The 21,151-nt window shown below is 40.4% G+C and overlaps 1 protein-coding gene across 8 annotated transcripts in view; it reads left to right on the forward strand.

Annotated features, from left to right (window-relative positions):
• Nucleotides 1–7,806: 7,806 nt before the first annotated feature.
• The window catches only part of PRKCZ (protein kinase C zeta), a 158,770-nt gene continuing 145,425 nt past the window's right edge, over nt 7,807–21,151 (forward strand). For 4 of the 8 annotated variants that reach the window (XR_012155570.1, XM_073316898.1, XM_073316904.1 and 1 more), the window contains exons 1-2: nt 7,807–7,884; nt 9,108–9,331. Coding sequence is in view for 4 of the 8 variants with exons in the window: in XM_073316898.1 (XP_073172999.1) it covers nt 9,261–9,331 (71 nt within the window). In the remaining 4 variants the exon portion in view is untranslated. Of the gene's footprint in view, nt 7,885–9,107; nt 9,332–14,065; nt 14,213–16,171; nt 16,253–21,151 lie in introns of those variants that run through there. The other 4 variants (XM_073316902.1, XM_073316905.1, XM_073316900.1 and 1 more) reach the window with 3 other exon arrangements.

Consider the following 21,151-nt stretch of genomic DNA (forward strand, 5'->3'; position numbering starts at 1 on the left):
TGTTTTCAGAGAACTATCCATGACTCTGAGATCTTTCTTCAGTTGTAACAGCTAATTTAGATCCCATCATTTTGTATGTATACCTGGGATTATGTTTCCTATGTGCATTACTTTGCACTGGTTAACATGGAATTTAATCTGCCATTTTCTTACCCATCACCTAGTTTTGTGAGATCCCTTTGTAACTCTTTGCAGTCAGCTTTGGGCTTACCTATCTGGAGTAATTTTGTATTGTCTACCAACTTTGCCACTTCACTGTTTACCCCTTTTTCCACATCACTTACGAATATGTTAAACAGTACTAGTCCCAGTACAGATCCTTGGGGACCCCACTATTTACCTTTTTCCACTGTGAAAACTGACCATTTCCTCGTAAACTTTGTATTCTGTCTTTTAACCACTTACTGATCCCTCTTCCCTTCAGGCATCTGTGAGCATTGTTGAATACAGTGAGCAGACAACCATCTTTACTGTTAAATATTAATAGTAGAAACAAAGCATTTAGAGAGAAACTATTTTAAAACAACAAGGAGTCCGGTGGCACCTTAAAGACTAACAGATTTATTTGAGCATAAGCTTTCATGGGTAAAAACCGAAGTGGGGTTTTTATCCACAAAATCTTATACTCAATAAATCTGTTAGTCTTTAAGGTGACACCGGACTCCTTGTTGTTTTTGTGGATACAGACTAACACGGCTACCCCCTGATATTTTAAAAAGTCTTTATGCATGTCCGTCTTACCCAAAGGCTTAGCAACCCCTGAGGGTAGCTGAGGCAGGCCTCACTTCTTCAAATGCCGCAATGGGTGCCTGTGTGTGTGTGTGTGTCATAGAATAAAGGAAACGTTGGGCTGGAAGGGATGCTGAAAAGTCATCAGGTCCAGCCCCCTGCGCTGTGGCAGGGCCAAGTAAACCTAGACCATCCCTGACAGATGTTTGTCCAACCTATTTTAAAAGCCTCCAGTATTTTAATTGTATGGAGTATCTGGTCGCCATAGGGAGTGTCTACACTAGCACTTTACACCGCTGCAGCTTTCTTGCTCAGGGGTGTGAAAAAACACCCCCCTCAGCACTGCAAGTTTCAGCACTGTAAAGCGCCAGTGTAGACAGTGCTGGGAACTGTGTTCCTCGTGGAGGTGGGTTTTGTAGAGCGCTGGGAGAGCTCTCTCCCAGCACTGTACCGTGACTACACAAGCCACGTTAAAACGCTGCCGCGGCTGTGCTTTAACATTGCCAGCGTAGACAAGCCCTCAGTTCAGTCTGTTCTCCTGAGCTAGGGAAAGAATCACTTTTTAATCCAGTTAGTTCCTTTATCTTCTCAGATCCTGTAGCTTCTGGCTCTGCTAGCCAAAAACCCGTCCAATGGGCTCAGCAGAATAGAGAGCTAGTGACCTCAGAGCCAATGGCTCGTCCATTGTCCTGTAACAATCCTCAAGTATTTTCTGTTCTCTTGAGCCATTGTTTCACCTCTTGCTTGTTTTTATACCCCATTTCTGATTCAACTAAACCAATATAGTCAGACAGTAAATATCCCAGTAAACAAGTCACATACAGTATTTATAAATTATCACAGAGCAGCCCCACTTCCTTCACAGCTTGTTTTCACTGATGGTATGATTCACTACCATAAGTCACCATATGTTTTCATATATTCAAAGAGAAACCTTGGTTTGTTGTTTTCTGCCATGTGAAAAGTACTTCTTAATAATGATTTTAAATTGGTCAAATCAGTCCTTACATAGGCAAAATTCCTGTTGGCTTCAAATCTCTTTCAGTCCCGCTGTACTGTGTATCATGGATACACCCAAACCTCTTTTTTGGGACTGTTCTTATCTTTAAAACGTCAGCCAGTCTACTGAAGCTGTAGCACATGCTGTGAAGGAATAAGTATTAGGATCATCTTCTCTCTCCCTTTTTTTTTTTACAGCAAGTCTAGCTGGCACAACAGCAATGGGTAAATGCATGAGCTGCTTGCACTTTATAGATATTTTGTGCACAAAAATATGAAGAAGAAATTGATGTGGGTGATCTGCAGAGGTGGGCTGGACTCATTTGGAAAAGTTGAAGTTCTATCAGCTCTGTATTTACCTGGCTTTCGTTGTGATAGTTAGCAAATGTGGCTATTGCTAGGTCACAACGAGACAACAGTGTACGTATAAAGAAGAAATAATGTGCTATAATGCAATAAAAGAGGAAATAATTATATACACACTCAGTAATTTCAGAAGCAATTGTTCTGTCCCAAGAATAAACATTATGTACAGATTCCTAAGCACCCACCAGAATAACTTCCTGGGATAAGTTAAGGAGGCACCTGGGTCTATCTATTCCTGTCCCATCTGTTATGCAGGACGTCAGACCAGATATCATAATGATTCCTTTTGGCCTTAAAATATATTAATCTTTTCATTGTTCACTCCCTAATTTCTTAGCTAAGTGTGCAAAGATACTTGCAGCAAATATTACAGGTAAGATGCCAAGTGACATTTTTCTTTATTCACTAATGTAGATTATTTTTTAAACACAGGATCCTTCCCATTTTGTCCCGGTATTAGTGTAAAATTCACATTTTAGCCAGTCGTCAACTGGATTCTCTGAATGGCTCATCCTAGAGGGTGGCGGGGGCGTTCTCAGAGGTTTCAGAGTATTATTCCTGCCACGGAGGACAGCAGATTCCATCTGTTCCGTACAGAGTCTAAAATAAACTATTTTTAGTTTCTTCTTCTGGATTTCCCTTAAGTACTTCTCAAAAGCAAATGAGTTTTACAATTTTTTAATAAAGAGATTTTTATGAAAGAGAGCTGTGCCTCCTATGGTGACAGATATGTACCATTTCAGAGTGGTTTGGGGAGTTGGAATATTAATGAACATTCAGGGATAAATTTATGACCCTGATTGAGTCACATGCTTAAACATGCGATTAAGTTCTTGCATATAAACAGTCCTATTAAAGTCAAGGGGGTTGCTCACATGCTTGCAGTTAGATGTGCTAAAGTACCTTTCTGACTCAGGCAGGGGAGCTGGAACAATTTTTATAATGGGGGTGCTGAGAGCCATTGAACCAAACTGAAAACCTTGTGTATAATGAAAACCACTTCAAGCCAGGGGGTGTGGCAGTACACCCAGCACCTCTACTTCCAGCACCTATGGACTCAGGGCAGGAAGAAAACAACATCCCTGTGGGAATCTTCAGTTCACTTTAGACCAGATGGGACTGATACCATCCCAGGTGCTCATGGAAAAGAGAAAATACATGCAGCTTCTCCCTTTCCCAGTATAATTGCAGTCTCTTCTTTCACTGCTAAAGAGAGGGGGGTAAGGAAGGGCAAGGAGGACCTGGGACCAGGGGGCAGAGGGAAGCACCTTGCATCCTCTTAAAGAGGTAGCACAGCAGTCGCACTTAACTCCCTGCCCAGGCGTTCGGAGGTGCTGTGCATCTGACACCCAGTGCCTTCTGCGGAAATGTGGGTGGAACAGCCCTGCACCAGAGTAAGATATGATCATATATGCTTGGACCGCTCCCTACTTCCCAGTACAAGACTATGGGTTAAAGCCACTATTTACCCCAAAGAAGCTCATTTTCTTCCCCCAATAAACTACTTTTTAGAAAGAACAGTGCTCAGTACCCTGTGAACAACATTAAAATGAAGGAAGCTATGATCTATGAACATCAGGTATTCAGCTGAACTTTTCCCCAAAGCAGTTCCCTGAGACCATCTTGCCACCTACTGGAACTATGTAAAGATACATTCCTATAGAAAGTCATGCTTTTTAACTTCTACAGGCACCATGAAATAACTCAGAAGCCACTACATCCTGAAACCAGTACTCTGGATGTTGGTAGCATACAGCTAAAAAATGATTCTTTAACATGATATTTTATTAGGTACCACAGGGCAAATAAATGCCCATTGCTGCATTCTCTACCTACTCAAAGCTCTCCTGTCAGTATGTGTAGGGGGCAGGATACCCCCTGAATTTGAATGCACATCTGGATATAAAATATGTGTAATTGAGGGCTAGATTCTGATGAAACCTGTGTAAAGCCAAAGTAAATCCACTGAGTCAATGGGATTGGTTGGGGTGTATGTAATTTGGCACATAACTTGACCCCCCATTTGCAGAGATTTCTCAGTCAAAATGCATGTCATCCTTTTAGGTAACAGGGTCCCAATCCAGCTCAGTGAGACTTTACAATGAACTTCAATGGAAGCTGGATCAGATTCCTGATTAGAATAATCTGAAAAATGTCTGAACTTCTTGGGTGTTTGTTATTCTAAGTTTTCTAGGACAGTTCCTTTCATTGGGTGGGTGTGGATAGTCCTCACCCTACTTATATAAGGAGTTCACACTCACAGCCACAAAGGTGTTTAGTCTCCAAACTTTGCTTTAGTGGCTAGCCCCAGTCCCCAAAAAAGCCTGCTACCATCTCATACGAAAGGAGAGCTCCTTTAGTTCAAGGGGTTTTGGTTGCTGATGTTACTGCATTTGTATTCAATCACAGTTCACCCCCCAAGGAAGGGAATGCAGAATTGAAAGTCCCCAGTTTTGCTGTTGATGCTTGAGGCAGAATAGAACCAAACTTGCTCTCCTCTATTTGTACTGGATCTGATAGTAGCCACACTTCAACCAACTCAAATATTTTCAAGGAGTAATTTTTTCCCTTACGACAAACTGAACAGTCCACTTTAGAGTCTGCTCTCAAGTATGAAAAAAAGATAACACAAAGGTATTTTTCTCCCCAATGTTTTTTTAAATAATGCCTCAGCTTGAATACTTCCTTTCAATCTGGCACAAATTAAAATGGCTGAGTTAGAACCCTCTCAAAAATGGGGTTTATAATAGGGAGGGACATTCTCGGGTCCTTTACTTTAGCTCTAGTGAGTAATGGTTTGATAACTGTCAGTTTATTAGGTTGAGGGTAAGTTAATGTCAGATAAAAATGCAATATTCTGCTAGCTGAAAAAAAAATTGAGCTCAGGAACATATTCAGGATTTACGGCTCTATGCCAACAGAAGTTGGTTGTGTTTCAAAAAAATACGCCAGAGACAATGATCTTACAATATGTTATGCTTGTAATGCAGTTACAACCTTGTGAGCTAATCCATAAAGGGAAAACTGACATCATCTCTAAAAAGTGCCATCTACTGACCTTTCTCCCCTGAAATGGAGAGCATCAAATTTAGAAATGAATACATTTTAAAAAAAAATACTGTGATATTAAGAGACATTAAAACTTAGGACATTTTTGTTAAAATGATTAAAGGGTATTGAATGACCAGTGGAAAAAAACATAATGGAATATGTTCATTTTATGAACGTGTTGTTATAAGTGCTGTAAATGTACATAGAATTTTTTTTGTCTAAACTGTGTTTGAAAAAAAGAACAAAAGCTCATCCCTAATTAATTCACAGCACCTGTTGTTTAAGGAGCTTCTGTTGCTTTTCAGGTTTAATTATTTATTTCCATGCCATGTGAAGTAAGTATCATTATCTCAATTTTACAGATAGGGAAACTGAGACAGAGAGATTTAAGGGCCAGTTTTGAAACCATGACTCTTACTTAAGTGGGACTACTTGTGCAAGTAAGTACTACTCAACAGGAATAATGGTTGCTAACTCAAGCTCTTTGAGGATTGCAAAGTGAATAAGTGGCAACATCAGAAACAAAACTTTGGAGTCTTGACTCATAGTTTCCTACTCTAATGACTAGACTACAAAAACAGTAGAAAAAACCCCAGATCTCCCTTCCAGTGATATCATTAGTATTTTATTTGTACTGCTGTAGCACCTAGAAACTCCAGTAAGAGATCAGGGCCCATTGTGCTAGGTGCTATACAAACATATCAAAAAAACTATCTATTCTCCAGAAGGGTGCATAATTTACATATAGGATGAGAATCAACGGGTGGATGAAACTGACTGAAGGGAGAGCACAAAGTAACAATAAGATTAAAACCAGCATGACAAGCAGCAGTCACACAGGTCACATATACTAGTGCTTAACATGTATGCAATACTTTTCATCTTCAAAGTGCAAATTATGACGCCTCCAGTGGAAGAGTAAGGAACAGAACCCAGTAGTTCTAATACCTAATCTCATGCTCTGGGTATTAACCACATTGCCTCACTGCCTAGAAACAGAAGGATGGAGAGATCAAAAGAATCTATGCATAACCTATAATGAAAAATCACTGAGTTGAGCCAATGGGCAGGTCGGCCATCGATGTCTCTTTTGATACACTTTGGAGGCTCTGTAGGACAGGGACTCCCTGCAGCTTGTTTTTGAAGCTGTTCAGGCAAAAGTATTTTATTTACTTGTTTCAGGTTTTTATCAGGGTTAGCTCTTTGGAGTTATTCTTAATATTGTTTGTTTAGTTATTTCCTTTGTATCTTCATTTTGTTTGTTTTGATTGCTTTTTTCCTCTTGTATGGGTTTATTTAGATAATCTTTGGATTGTGTCTGTTTTGTTAGTGAAATACCTAGCTGAAACAAAAACAATTGTTGTAACATATTATCAGTATCTAATCTATTGGTTTGTCAGTTATGCTCAGATACATTTGATCCTGTCATCATGTATCTTACCCTTTAAAAGGTTGCAAACCTCCTGAGATAGTAGAGATGTTCTTTTAGCTGAAACTGGAAAATCTCTCACTTGGGAACCTAGATTCTGATCCCACTTTGAGATTTCTCTTTGTAAATGAGTTTATTAATTGGCTTGCAACAGATGCCTTTTACCGAGGGATGTGGAGACCTCTACTGTTCTAAGAGAGCCTTGAAAATGATTACATAACAATATTAAGTAATATTTTTGCTTTTAAAAATATATATTTAAAGTATTTGTTAAAGGCCTAAAATTAAGAATGAAAACACTTATACTGAAGAGTGGAATACACTGGGCATGATCTACCATTGACATCACTGACTTACCATCTTTTACTGAGGATGCTACAGAAACAGGATTGTTTTTATGCTACCCTGATTCGGTGGAGTTGGATCCTATGCCCCACGCGATTATGACCACACTACTCCCACAGTGTGTTCCAGCTGAGAATGTCAAAGCCCTTTGGAAACACAAATGGGTTAAGCTTCCACTTCCAACTGTAGCGTACTTTAGAGAGGGGTAAATCGAGGCACAGAGGTTAAGGGATATGCCTAAGGTCAATTGGTGGTAGCAAGGGGAATAGAACCCAGGAGCCCTTGCAGCCAGGACTCACTTCCCATTGACCCACCTATAACCAGGACTCAGGAATCCAGACACCAAGCCCCGTACCCCCATCTCCTCAGCCCCCCGGTGGGAACCCTGCCACCCCACCTCGGCAGCTTAGTGTCCCTCCCTCTCCCCGCTGGCTGCAGGTGCTCTCCTTGCCCCCTCCTATGTTATGACTGGCTGCCTCGCCTCAGCTCGCCAGGTAACGGGTGCCGATCTCTGATTGGCCAGGCCCGGGCGGTATCCCTCTGGGGATTGGTTTCAGGTGGGCGGCGCTTGCGATTGGTCGGCAGGTAGGGTGGGAGGCGCTCCATTGGCTGCTGCGGCCGCTAACCTGCTGGCTTGGGCCGCCATGTTCGGAGGAGTCGCGGCGGCGCTGGGGCCGCTGCAGCCGCCGGGCGGGGGTCGCCGCTGAGCCGGGCGCGGGGTGGGAAGGGAAGTCGGGGGGGAGCCGGGCCCTGGGTCGCCGCCTCAGGAGGGGGGCCGAAGGCGCGGGGAGGGGGGAACCGCGTCCGACCCCAACTTCCTGCCGGGACTTCGGGCAACTTCTAGCCCGGGGGCGGGAGAAGCCGGGGCGGGGCTAGGCTGAGGGGCTGGCGGCGGCGGCGGCGGCGGGCGGGGGGGCGCGGGCCGCACGCCTGGGGGGGACCCACTTCAGCTGGCGCCGCAGCAGGTAGGAGATAGCGCCCCCCTCACCGCCCCTGTGCTGGGGGGCGTAGCTCGTTCCGCTCGGCTGGGACCCCAGACCTAGAGCCGAGCTGGGGCACCCCCGCGTGGGCAAGGAGCCTGCGGGCACTAAGCCAGCCCCCCCCCCCCCACACACACACACGCCGGCCGTGACCCAGCGCGGAACGCTCTCCGGGGGGCAGGCCCCCCAGCGGGGGAGCGCCTCCGCTCCGCCGTGGGGCAGGGAGACTGCCCGGCTCCTCAGTGCAGAGACCACAACGCCCCGAGTTGGGACTCGGAGCCTAGGACCAGCAACACCTGCCAAGCGGCTAGTGGGACCCAGCCTGTAGAGGGGTGGCCGTGCTTTCTCTGAACCAGAGCCACCTGGGGAGGAATGACCCCAATACTCAAAAGACTGACAAACCCTGTCGGTTGTGTGGTTTCTCCCCCCCCCCCCCCCCAGCTGTTACAACCCTGCTTCAGTATATACTGGGGGGGCTTCAGATTATTAAACAGGTTCATAACTAGGCCTTCCCACCCTGTAAAGGGAGGCCAGCCTGCAGCTGGAACCTTCTCCTTAGAGACCTAGTTAACGTTGGTCTGGGATACAGCAGTGTTTCTTCCCTATGGGAAAGTGGAAAAACTTCTGTGTGGCATGAAAACTGTGGGACTAGAAGAAGGAGGAGTAAACAACTTTTCTGTAAATAAAGTGTTCCTTCCTTTCCCCAGTCTCTTAAAAAGAGCTTTTCTTGCAATACTTTTGGCCAGAAGTGGAAATATGCGAAGTTTTATTTGGAAACTTTGAAAAAGAAATTGTTCTTGAGGCATTCAGATCCTAGTTTTGTCATCTGAGGGGACAGATTAATATTCTGACAGTTGGAAATTTATCTTGTCTTAAACTTAATTTTACAAAATTATTCAGGTTAACAGGCCTTATTATTTTTTGACATTACTGTTTTCTTTAATGCTTATCCCTCTGCTTGTTAAGTGCTTTTAAAAGCTTTTATAAAATTAAAATGAGAGCATGACAAAAGTAATTAAAAGCTGACATATTTTTGCAGGACCAGGGCCTTATGGCAGTGAGTAGTCTCATTGATTTCGATGGTATATTGTGGGTAAAGTTAGTAATGTGTTTTAGTCATTGTAAGATCTAGCACCACATCTGTACTTTAATGTGTTCCAGTTTTTCTGGGTGTTTGTTAAACTCTCTATTTTTTCTTGTGTGTGCAGGTGGACCGGATATCATTGGAAAAAAGAACATGTAAATTTCACTTACTACTTCACTGGAATTTGGCATAACATTAGTGATTGCTTGTATCCTCCAAACTGGTCAAATCTTTATGCCCAGAACGTATTTGTCATTTACACTTCTGTATTAGTACCATGCCTAGCAGAATGGGATCGAAAATGAATCTGAACAGAGACTTCATCAGAGTAAAAGCTCATTACAATGGGTAAGTCATACAGTCCTTTCAGTGCTGCTTTATGTGTGGTTTGTCACTTCAGTTCACAGCGAACAATAGTCCATGAACTCATTTAGTAATGCAGTAACCAAAGAGTTGATGGTTCCAATGGATACTAACAAATCATTCTGTGTACAATGTTTGTAAATTTACTTGGATGTTAAAATGTTCATTTTTTAAAATCCCTGAATCTTTATAAGCTAGTGAGAGATGCGTCTGCCTTATTTTTGGTTGGCTTGTTTTTGGTTTCTAATCAAATCTGTTTTTGAAACAGAAGTATTGATGTATTTGCTGATCCAGTCTGAAGATTAATAAAACAATGTAGTCTGTTAAACCCAGGCACAGCTAATATATTTTAATTGGTTTTCCTTAGGCCCCAGTCCTTCAATGAGTTCTGCATTGGCAGATTTCCATTTAAGTTAGTGGGGCTGTGCTTGAGTGCTTGTGTCCACCTGCATAGTTCTCATTGAAAGTTTGGGGATGTACACTGTAAGCTCTTTGGGGCAGAAATTGTCTGGGCTTCTACAAAACCTATCACAAAAGGGTCCTGTTACTAGTTAACACCTTTTGGGTGCTACTGTAATGCAGATAATTTATAGCTGGTGTTATACTTTCATAATTAGTGGAATCAGTTCTGTGGTTAAAATTGTAGACTGTGTTGGCAACTGCCATTGTTTGGCTTATTGATTTCCACCACCACCATCTTAATGAAAGCTCAAAAGGATTGTCTGTCAGAGAAATATTTAGGAAGGTGTGGGAAATAAGTGTTTGTGTTTTATTATTTATTTTATTTATTACACAAATTATTAGTAAATCCAGTAAGAATATTTACCTGTTTAAAATTTGGTTATTTAAAATGAACTTAAAAATCCAATTTACCTTTCACTATTGATGATGTTGGCCCATGTTGAGTGAAATGCAAACATCAGAGTTGCAGTTATACCTATTAGGTTCACTTTGGTTTATACTCACTTTCATTTTCTAGCAACTTCACCAGCAGGTTGCTTTTGTTGTTTGGCCTCTAACATTGTAGGGAATTTTTTTTTTTTTAATTTAAAACAATCATGAGAGCATTTCTATCTAGTTTTGAATCCTGCTCCCTCCCTTTTTACTAAATATAACTTAGCTTAAAAGCAATTGACAGTGACTTTTTAAACTTAGACTTGAGTTTTGGCCTTTTTCCTTGTAAGCTAAAAATATATTGATCCCCAGTGTATTCATTGTCAGTAATTTGGTGTGTAGTGTGGATATATATATTTTTTTCAATAAGAAACTTTGTTTAGTAACAGTTGGAAAGAAGAGGACAAAACCGGGATGAAGAACTTAGTCTTTACAGACTGTGAAAGGGAGTAATGAGGAACAGTCCGCATGGATTCACCAAGGGCAAGTCATGCCTGACTAATCTAATTGCCTTCTATGACAAGATAACTGGCTCTGTGGATGAAGGGAATGCAGTGGACGTGTTGTTCCTTGACTTTAGCAAAGCTTTTGACACGGTCTCCCACAGTATTCTTGCCAGCAAGTTAAAGAAGTATGGGCTGGATGAATGGACTATAAGGTGGATAGAAAGTTGGCTAGATTGTCGGGCTCAAAGGGTAGTGATCAATGGCTCCATGTCTAGTTGGCAGCCGGTATCAAGTGGAGTGCCCCACGGGTCGGTCCTGGGCCGGTTTTGTTCAATATCTTCATAAATGATCTGGAGGATGGTATGGATTGCACCCTCAGCAAGTTTGGAGATGACACTAAACTGGGAGGAGTGGTAAACGTGCTGGAGGGTAGGGATAGGATACAGAGGGACCTAGACAAATTGGAGGATTGGGCCAAAAGAAATCTGATGAGGTTCAACAAGGACACTTGCAGAGTCCTGCACTTAGGACGGAAGAATCTCATGCACCGCTACAGACTAGGGACCGAGCAGATAGGCAGCAGTTCTGCAGAAAAGGACCTAGGGGTTACGGTGGACGAGAAGCTGGATTTGAGTCAGCAGTGTGTCCTTGTTGCCAAGAAGGCCAATGGCATTTTGGGATGTATAAGTAAGGGCATAGCGAGCAGATCGAGGGACGTGATTGTCCCCCTCTATTCGACATTGGTGAGGCCTCATCTGGAGTACTGTGTCCAGTTTTGAGCCCCACACTACAAGAAGGATGTGGAAAAATTGGAGAGAGTCCAGCCGAGGGCAACAAAAATGATTAGGGGACTGGAACATGTGAGTTATGAGGAGAGGCTGAGGGAACTGGGGATGTTTAGTCTACAGAAGAGAAGAGTGAGAGGGGATTTGATAGCTGCTTTCAACTACCTGAAAGGTGGTTTCAAAGAGGATGGCTCTAGACTGTTCTCAGTGGTAGCAGGTGACAGAACAAGGAGTAATGGTCTCAAGTTGCAGTGGGGGAGATTTAGGTTGGATATTAGGAAAATCTTTCCCCCTAGGAGGGTGGTGAAACACTGGAATGCGTTACCTAGGGAGGTGGTGGAATCTCCTTCCTTAGAAGTTTTGAAGGTCAGGCTTGACAAAGCCCTGGCTGGGATGATTTAATTGGGGATCGGTCCTGCTTTGAGCAGGGGTTTGGACTAGATGACCTCCTGAGGTCCCTTCCAACCTTGGTATTCTATGATTCTAATCGTATATTACTTTGCTAAGGCTATGGGTACCCTGCACGGCTGTAAGCCCTCTAATGTAGCTGCTCTAAGCTGGGGGGGGAGAGGTCTCCTGTCAGCTTCATTACTCCAGCCCCTGAGAGCAGCAGTAGCTGTGTAGGCAGGAGAAGGTCTCCCACTGACACAGTGCTGTCCACACTGGCACTTAAATCAGTGTCTAATTGGCTAATTCACACCCCTGAGCAACATAATTTGTGTCAAATTAAGCTATAGTGTATCAATAGCCTCATGCTCTGTTCTGATGTGTGAGTAGGATTGGCAAATAATGCCTTAAACAAAATGACTGGGTCCATGGATATATAGGGAAAATTTTTGCTCCTGCAGTGAAATGTGGCATAATCTTGTGGTTAGGGCGGGGGGACTGGAAGATAGCTCCTTGATTGTAAAACTAGCCATACCATTAACTTTCATTCTAACCAGGAGCCAGTCACTTAATCTCTGTGTGTCAATTTACCCATCTGTAAAATGGAAATCCACCAGAACCTTTCTAATTCACACTTCATTATAGATGTGATAATTTGCGCACAAAAATATGTCCTCAAATATTTATTGAGGCCTTATTTATAGTGAGGATTCTTGTTAAGACTACCTTTCAAAATATATTGCAGGACATTTATATAGCTATTATATGTTTAATAGATTTGTTTTTACTATATTAGATGTGTAAGTGAATACATGTGAAAATAAATGAGCACAGCATATTTTGTGGTGCATTATTACTGCTGTTATCGTGTTACTCTTGCTCAGTAATTTGTGAAATTTTGATCATCAGCAGTGATTAGTGCTAATTAGCAAGGTTTTACTACCTGACAGGGCTGTTTGGGAGATTTAATGAGTACTTGTAAACAGCTTTGAGATCTTTGGATGAAAGGCTTGCACAATACAAGTGCTGTTAAGTGTGCCTAGTTTCAGTTCAATAGAGATCTTTATCCTAAATTTATAAGACAATGTCAGTCTGGGTTTATGATGAAAGGATGTTCTCAACTTAATTATAGTAGCACTAGAGTGGTACTACATGTTTGAGATGTGCAAGCTGCTCTGAAACTGTAGTCCACAAATGTTATATCCAGTGTATATATGCACAACATTCAAACCTAATAAGTGTTTCCAGAATATAAAAATGTGTAATTCTCCAAATGTTTGCAAGGGGATATAGGAATAAAGAAAGGTAGGAGAGCTACTTGGCTCTATGAGGGGAAAAGAACAGTGGATGGAAAGAGGAATTAGCATAACCAATTTGAGACTGCTTGCTGGCACAGGAAGGAAGGTCTAGGGGTGTGCAGGTATATGTATAGGCTTTGTTCAGGAATGAAGCAGACCTTTGAATATTGGAAATTTGTGATAACATTTGATTCATTACTAGAATTCACTGGAAGGAATGTGAATATCATAAAAGGAATTAGTAAAAGTATTGAACATTCTTTGTACTTCCTGCAACAAGTATTCTGTAATTTTCATGAGTCATGCAGATTGTATTTGTAGATAAAAATGTTTTTTTCTCCAATAATTCATTCAGAACCTCTGCAGCATTCTAGCCATCGTTTGTTTAATGCTCTTCTCAGTTGGAGAAGAGCAAAGCATCTGTCCCACTTAAAGTAGGGGTCCCAGAATTACTGAATTTTGTCTTTGCTTTGTTGACACAAAGTTCTATGTTAAATAACAGGTTTATATAAAACAGTTTATGGGCTAAAGCATAACTTGAAGTGTTTCAGTATCTGTTCTGGATTCCTGCTTCCATATATGCAGATGTAGTAAAACATACTCTTTCAGAATTAGTATCTAGAGTTATTCAGTTAACTGCTAAATAATTTACAGTTCCAGCTGATAGAACAATATACCTTTCTGAAATTGTGATTAAACAAATAACCTGTTTAAGTAAGGACAAGGAAGCTGCAAAAATCATGAATGTTGTGATTGTGTCTCCATGGAGTCTCAGGAGCTATGGCATTTGTATTTCTTTGGTATACCAGAGTTCCTTATGTAACAGAAATGACCAGCATATGGAAACGGAAGTATAGAGCAAATTTGTGTAATTTCTCATTTCATTTTTAAAAACATTTTGTTGTCTAGATTATGTATAATCCTCTGAAATCGTCTGCATTAAATCCTGTTGACTACAAAGGAACTATCTGACTCTGGTTAGCTGTGCCCTAGCCAGCATGATTCTAACCTTTGCAATGCCTCATCCCAGGAATGCGAGAAATGCTCTTAATACAAGTATGTGCCCAACATTGGCCCCTTATGCTGTTTGATGGAGTCTGACTTCTTAACTCTGACTGGGGAAATGTGCATATCTAGTGGGATTCTTAAGTAAAGTTTAGCAACAAATAGTCTTCGTTCAGCTGTGCTCTGACCAGCTGATGTAGTTGTTGGCATTCAGATTTAATGTAGTAGCTCTCAAAAGTATATGTATAATTGACAGTAATTATTTGGATAAATCCTATATGCAATTGCATCAGAAATAGATGCTGCTTGAGCAAAATACAGTAGAAGTTTTCTGATCTGTACTTCTCTAATTAGTACAAAGAATGGCAGTTCACCTCCCACTTAAAAGCTTTAATAATTTAAGGAAAAAGGAGTACTTGTGGTACCTTAGAGGCTAACATTTATTAGAACGTAAGCTTTTGTGAGCTACAGCTCACTTCATCAGATATACAGAATGGAACACACACACATATTAGAAAAAAGAAAAGGAGTACTTGTGGCACCTTAGAGACTATCCAATTTATTTGAGCATAAGCTTTCGTGAGCTACAGCTCACTTCATCAGATGCATAAAAGTGGAAAATGCAGTGAGGTTGTTTTTATATACACAGATCATGGAAAAAATGGGTGTTTATCACTTCAAAGGTTTTCTCTCCCCCCCCACCCCACTCTCCTGCTGGAAATAGCTTATCTAAAGTGATCACTCTCCTTACAATGTGTATGATAATCAAGGTGGGTCATTTCCAGCACAAATCCAGGATTTAACAAGAACGTCTGAAGAACGGGGGGAGTGTTAGGAAAAAACAAGGGGAAATAGGTTACCTTGCATAATGACTTAGCCACTTAGCCAGTCTCTCGCTGGAGTCTGTTTTTGTAGTTTACTGTTGTAATATTGCAACTTTCATGTCTGTAATCGCGTGACCAGAGAGATTGAAGTGTTTTCTGACTGGGTTATGAATGTTATAATTCTTGATATATGATTTGTGTCCGTTTATTCTTTTACGTAGAGACTGTCCAGTTTGACCAATGTATATGGCAGAGGAGCATTGCTTGCAGTTAGAAGTTACCATACAAACTGTGAGAGGCTAATTAGTTAAGGTGAGCTATTATCAGCAGGAGGAAAAAAAACTGGATAATATCTACAAAAGATGGCCCATTTAAACAGTTGACAAGAAGGTGTGAGGATACTTAAGGAAATAGATTCAATGTGTAATGACCTAGCCACTCAGTCTCTATTCAAAGCCAAGTTAATGGTATCTAGTTTGCATATTAATTCAAGCTTAGCAGTTCCTTGTTGGAGTCTGTTTTTGAAGCTTTTCTGTTGCAAAATTGCCACCCTTCAACCTCTGTGGCCACTCAGTAAAAGATTTAAGTGGTCTCCTACCGGTTTTTGAATATTATGATTTCTGATGTCAGATTTGTCCATTTACTCTTTTGCATAGAGACGGTCCAATTTGCCCAATGTACATGGCAGAGGGGCATTGCTGGCACATGATGGCATATATCACATTGGTAGATGTGCAGGTGAACAAGCCCCTGATGGCGTGGCCAAGTGACACCGTCATAGGTCCTAATCACATTAAATAAACATGTGGACGGAGTTGGCATCGGGCTTTGTTGCAAGGAGAGGTTCCTGGGTTAGTGTTTTTTGTTGTGTGGTTGCTGGTGAGCATTTGCTTCAGGTTCGGGCTGTCTAAGTGAGGACTGGTCTGTCACAGATCTTGATTATCACTACAAAAGTTTTTTTTTTCTCCTGTTGATAATAGCTCATCTTAACTAATTAGCCTCTACCAATTTGTATGGTAACTTCCAATGTGTGTGTGTATACACATACTTACTATATTTTCCATTCTATGCATCCAATGAAGTGAGCTGTAGCTCATGAAAGCTTATGCTCTAATAAATTTGTTAGTCTCTAAGGTGCCACAAGTACTCTTGTTCTTTTTGCAGATACAGACTAACACGGCTGCTACACTGAAACCAATAATTTAAGGCTTGATCCTGCCATAGGATTTGCATCTAATACTCACATTGACTTCAGAAGAAGTTCAGGGTATGTATCCTATTGTAGTAACATGCATTCTGGGCCAGATCCTGAAATGGATGTTTGGCACGGAGTAAATTCCATATTCAGTGGAATTGCAACATCAGAAGTTGATCTGCTAACCTAACTGAAAACACATAGATGGAATACCCAAAGGTGGATGATGTCACAGTGCAGGTACACACACATGGTAAGAACTGAATCAGTTTTCACCTACAAAACAGCATGACTTGATAGTTATGTGAGTCTATCAATCTCTCCTGTGTTGTCTTCACTGAGCTAGTTACATGCTGAGTAGAAACAACCTGTAACTTGAGCTGTATTTTTCATAGTCTTATTGATTTCATAAAAAGAAAAGGAGTACTTGTGGCACCTTAGAGACTAACAAATTTATTTGAGCATAAGCTTTTGTGAGCTACAGCTCACCTAATTCGTAGTAAGGTACCTCGAGATACAGGTATGAAGGGCCCTCCATACAAGACATACTAAAAATTAGTTGTAACTTTTGGACAGGAGGTGTTTGTTACATGTAAATAACTGCTCTTGTTATATACATGAGATCCTGGCTAAAAAGTTATGTGGATATTCTGCAAGGTTTGTTTCCTTAATACTGAAGTATGGGACAGGGTTAAATTAGATTGACTTTTTTTCTGGATCTGTAACTTCTTATCTCCTTTAAAATGTGAGTTTCAAAAGGAAATAATTACATTCTTAATCTCCTCCTATAATCTCATCCCAAAGCACCTTTAGAGACATGGGAAACATAGTGTTGCCATTCATTCCTGTCCATAGGTAGTTCCTCCAGTAAGCTCAGCCTGGTCATGTCCCTGTGTACAATGTCCTGCCATCTATTCAGCGGTCAGCCTCTAGGTCTGACTGACCTTGTTGCGTCTTTATTATTTTCTTTGGCATACTGTCATTCGTTTGTTCTACAGCGTCCGCATGTGTGTCATCTTTCAGTTGCAGCGAATCCCCTACCTTGGCATCACGTTTTATTTTCCTTTTAACTTCTTCATTTATCTGAATATATCATTCTGCTTTTCAATTGCCATCTTGCGAAGAGCTCTCCTCTTTACTGCCTCCAGATTTCTGATGTCTGTTTCATTTAATGCAACTGCTTCCAGACCATAGAGTAATGCTGTTAGTACAGCGGTATGATAAATTTTCACAGTGGTACTGAAGATAATGGTTTTTATCCATAATTTCATCAGGCTCTGTGCAGCACTTGTAGCTGAAGCACATTTCCTTTAAACCTCAACCTTGATGGAACCATAGTCACTAATCAAGCTTCCTAGGTGTACTGAAGATTGTACTTGTTCTGTGATTTCACTGCTGCATTTCAACACTTCATCTGTTATCCCTTTTCTAGTATCAATCCCAGGGAAGATAATGGAGTGGCTGATAGGGGACTCAGTTAATAAATTAAAGGAGGGTGATGTAGTTAATGCAAATCAACGTGGGATTATGGAAAATAGATCTTGTTAGACAAACTGGATATCTTTTTTTATCAAATAACAAGTTTGCTTACGTACTTAGACTTCTGTAAGGTATTTGAGACACAGCATTTTGATTAAAAAGATAGAATGATATAAAATTACCATGGCATACATTAAATGGATTAAAAACTGGCCAACTGATGGATCTCAAAATGTAACTGTAAATGAGGAATCGTAGAATGGGTGTGTTTCCATTGAGGTCCCACAGGGATCAGTTCTTGGCTCTATGCCATTTAATATTTTTATCAGTGACCTGGAAGAAAACATAAAATCATAGTGATAAAATTTGCACTTGACACAAATTGTGGGAGTGGTAAATAATGAAGAGGACGGGTCACTGATTCAGAACGAACCGGATTGCTTGGTAAATTGAGGCAAACTATGCATTTTTAATATGGCTAAATGTTTACCTCTAGGAACAAGGAATGTCATCCATACTTATAGGATGAAGACTCTTTGCATTTCCCCAAGACAGGCTACTCCCATCCATCATCTGGGGGACATGCCTCTACGCTGTTGTCTCCTGGTGCAAGGCCTGCTATAGTAGTGATTTCAAAGTTATCTAAAGAAAATACTTCATCTTTTTTTTGTTTTTGTTTTTTTTTGGAACACATCAAGATTTATGTTCTTTCTAAGATATTGCCCTAGGGACAATAAATAATATTTATGTTAAAAGAAATCGGTCAGTCTGTCTCATCATAGTATGTGGTGTTCAGTCATATTCTTCCAAGAGCATACCTTGGTGCTCGAAATAACAGTTGGAAATTTTGTTTTTAGTTACAATATTTGTTTGCCTTGGTATTTTTCCATTGGTTCCTCTTCATCACTGTGCTCATATTTCTTTAAAAACAAACTCTACCAGTAAGAAACATTAATATCTGAGGAGAGGACATGAAACGTGTCCGCAGTGTCTCCATTACTACTTCTGTAAATCAAATCTCAAAACGGTTCAGAATTACTTATTTTATCCAGAGGATGGTCCCCTTCATTGATTTATTGCTCTCCATTTTTTCTAATTTCAGTAGTAACTTTCCACAGTCTGCAGAGGGCTAATTTTCCCTGAGAACTGTTTCTGAATGACACACCATGTGCTCAGGTGTACAGTTTGACGATTTGGTTACAGCTCAGCAAATCCACCTGTCTGTAGCTTCATACCAGATATAGATGCACTACTGTTATCTGTACACAGTTTTATCTATTATATTTGTTCGTAATTAGATTATGGAACAGATTGCCACATGAAGTTGTTGAGGTTAAGAATTTAGCAAAATTGAAAAAGGGATTGGGCATTTAAATGGATAACTAGAGTTGTTACAATTATGGTAAATATTTTTGGGGGATATTAAAAATCATTCTTCGGGTCTTAAGCCAATCTCTGACTCTCAGAGATCAGACTGAGACAAAATTTGGGGGATGCACACTATTCTATATCTGCCTGCTTTTAGGATTCTTAGGCCTCCTGTGAATTATCTGGTACTGGCCACTACCATAGACAGCATACAGGACTAGATGGACCTTGGATCTGATCCAACTAGACAATTCATATGTTGCTAGAATTTAAAAAAAAAAAAAAAAAAAAAATTCAAATCTCTAAATGTTAATGTTGAATCCTGTCCCCATTTGTATGTCCCAAGTTCTAGGGCCCAATCCTGTAAACAGACATGCATATGGTTCCATTAAGGACATACCTGGGTTAAGCACTATATAAAGATATATGAAGATATGGTGAATGGCCTAAAAAGTTTATACTCCCTATCCTACAAACACTTGAGCTTATACTTGAAGCACTGGGTCCTTAGATGATAACCTTTCTGGGTCAGTAACTGTGACTTTGTGTGCAGTGTTGTAGCCGCATTGGTCCCAGGACATTAAAGACGCAAGGTGGGTGAGGTAGTAATCTTTTATTGGACCAGCTTCTTTTGGTGGGAGAGACAAGCTTTCCAGCTAAGCAGAGCTCTTCTTCAGCTGTGTGGCTCAAAAGCTTGTCTCTCTCTCTCTAACAGAAGTTGGTCCAATAAAAGGTATTACCTCACCCACTTTGTTTCCCTGTCTTTGTGTCTTTATAGGGTGTTTTGTCTCCATGAAGCTTCTAGATTCTGCTTTGGTGTTGAGAACTAGTGCAGTTAAAATGCTTTTAATTATTGAGAGCTCTAAGAAGTACTTGTGGACTCCAGACCACTTGTTTATTTTGCAAGCAACATTAACATCTCAGTCTCACTCAGTAAATTGTGGTAGCTTATCACATTAAGTATGCTTTTCCAGATTGATATTTAAAAACCTGCTTGTGTTTTCATTTCCATAAGGAATAATTAGTTAAGATATAAACTGTCATTTAAGATCTCTTCAAATGCTAAAGAAAAAAAATTCCATGTTGAAAGATTATATAGCCCATTTTTAATCTACATTTGAAACTGAAACTATTTAAAAAAAAATATTGTGCTCACAGCTTTACTTCCAGTCATTTTAAAAAATTGGTTTTGCAAAAATATTCCTTTTGCCTTCATAAAACAAACAACTTACAGCAATATGACCTAATAATGCATGCATATTTTTCTTGAGGTAGTCTCCACATTTTTGACACTTTGACTAAACAGTTTCCGTGAAAATCAAGCTGGAATACTGTAAAGTTTCAGAGTAGCAGCTGTGTTGGTCTGTATCCGTAAAAAGAAAAGGAGTACTTGTGGCACCTTAGAGACTAACCAATTTATTAGAGCATAAGCTTTTGTGAGCTACAGCTCACTTCATCGGATGCTGTGGCTCACGAAAGCTTATGCTCTAATAAATCTGTTAGTCTCTAAGGTGCCACAAGTACTCCTTTTCCTTTTGTAAAGTTTCAATTTTCAGCTGACATACACAAATGTATGAAGTAGGTAAGACAGCTTGTTTTCTAAAACAATTTATCATACAGGGTGACAGTAACAAAACTAAATCATGTTTAGTTTATTCTCCTTATTTCTGGTCTCCTTGTTGACTTCAGTACATTATGTGAATAATTTACATGTGGTTCTAAGTACATATTCTTAACTGAGAAGTGCAGTTGCATAGTTATCCACTAGAGGGTCTTTATACCAAAAAAAAGTATCTCTGAACATCCTTCAAACACCTGCTTTTCTCCCCATGTTTATTTTGTGTAGCTTTTCCTTGAGGTACTTTAACTTTAATGTAAAACATGAAAAATCTACCTCACATGTTCAGTTGCTTACCTGATCTAGTTTGTATGTTTTTTTTAGTTTTTACATGCAACAGCTTAGTGTGACAAGATGTAGTTTCACACACATTCTCTAGGGTACTAAGTGGTTTACACTGTGTGAGTTTCATCATTCTAGAAACACTGAACGTCATAGAAAGGAATTAAAAACTTCAGCTTCAAGGAAAATAATACGCCCGAAAAAAGCATACTCAGCTTGCTAAA

This window comes from Lepidochelys kempii, chromosome 18, assembly GCF_965140265.1.
Source record: "Lepidochelys kempii isolate rLepKem1 chromosome 18, rLepKem1.hap2, whole genome shotgun sequence".
NCBI classification, from domain to species: domain Eukaryota; kingdom Metazoa; phylum Chordata; order Testudines; family Cheloniidae; genus Lepidochelys; species Lepidochelys kempii.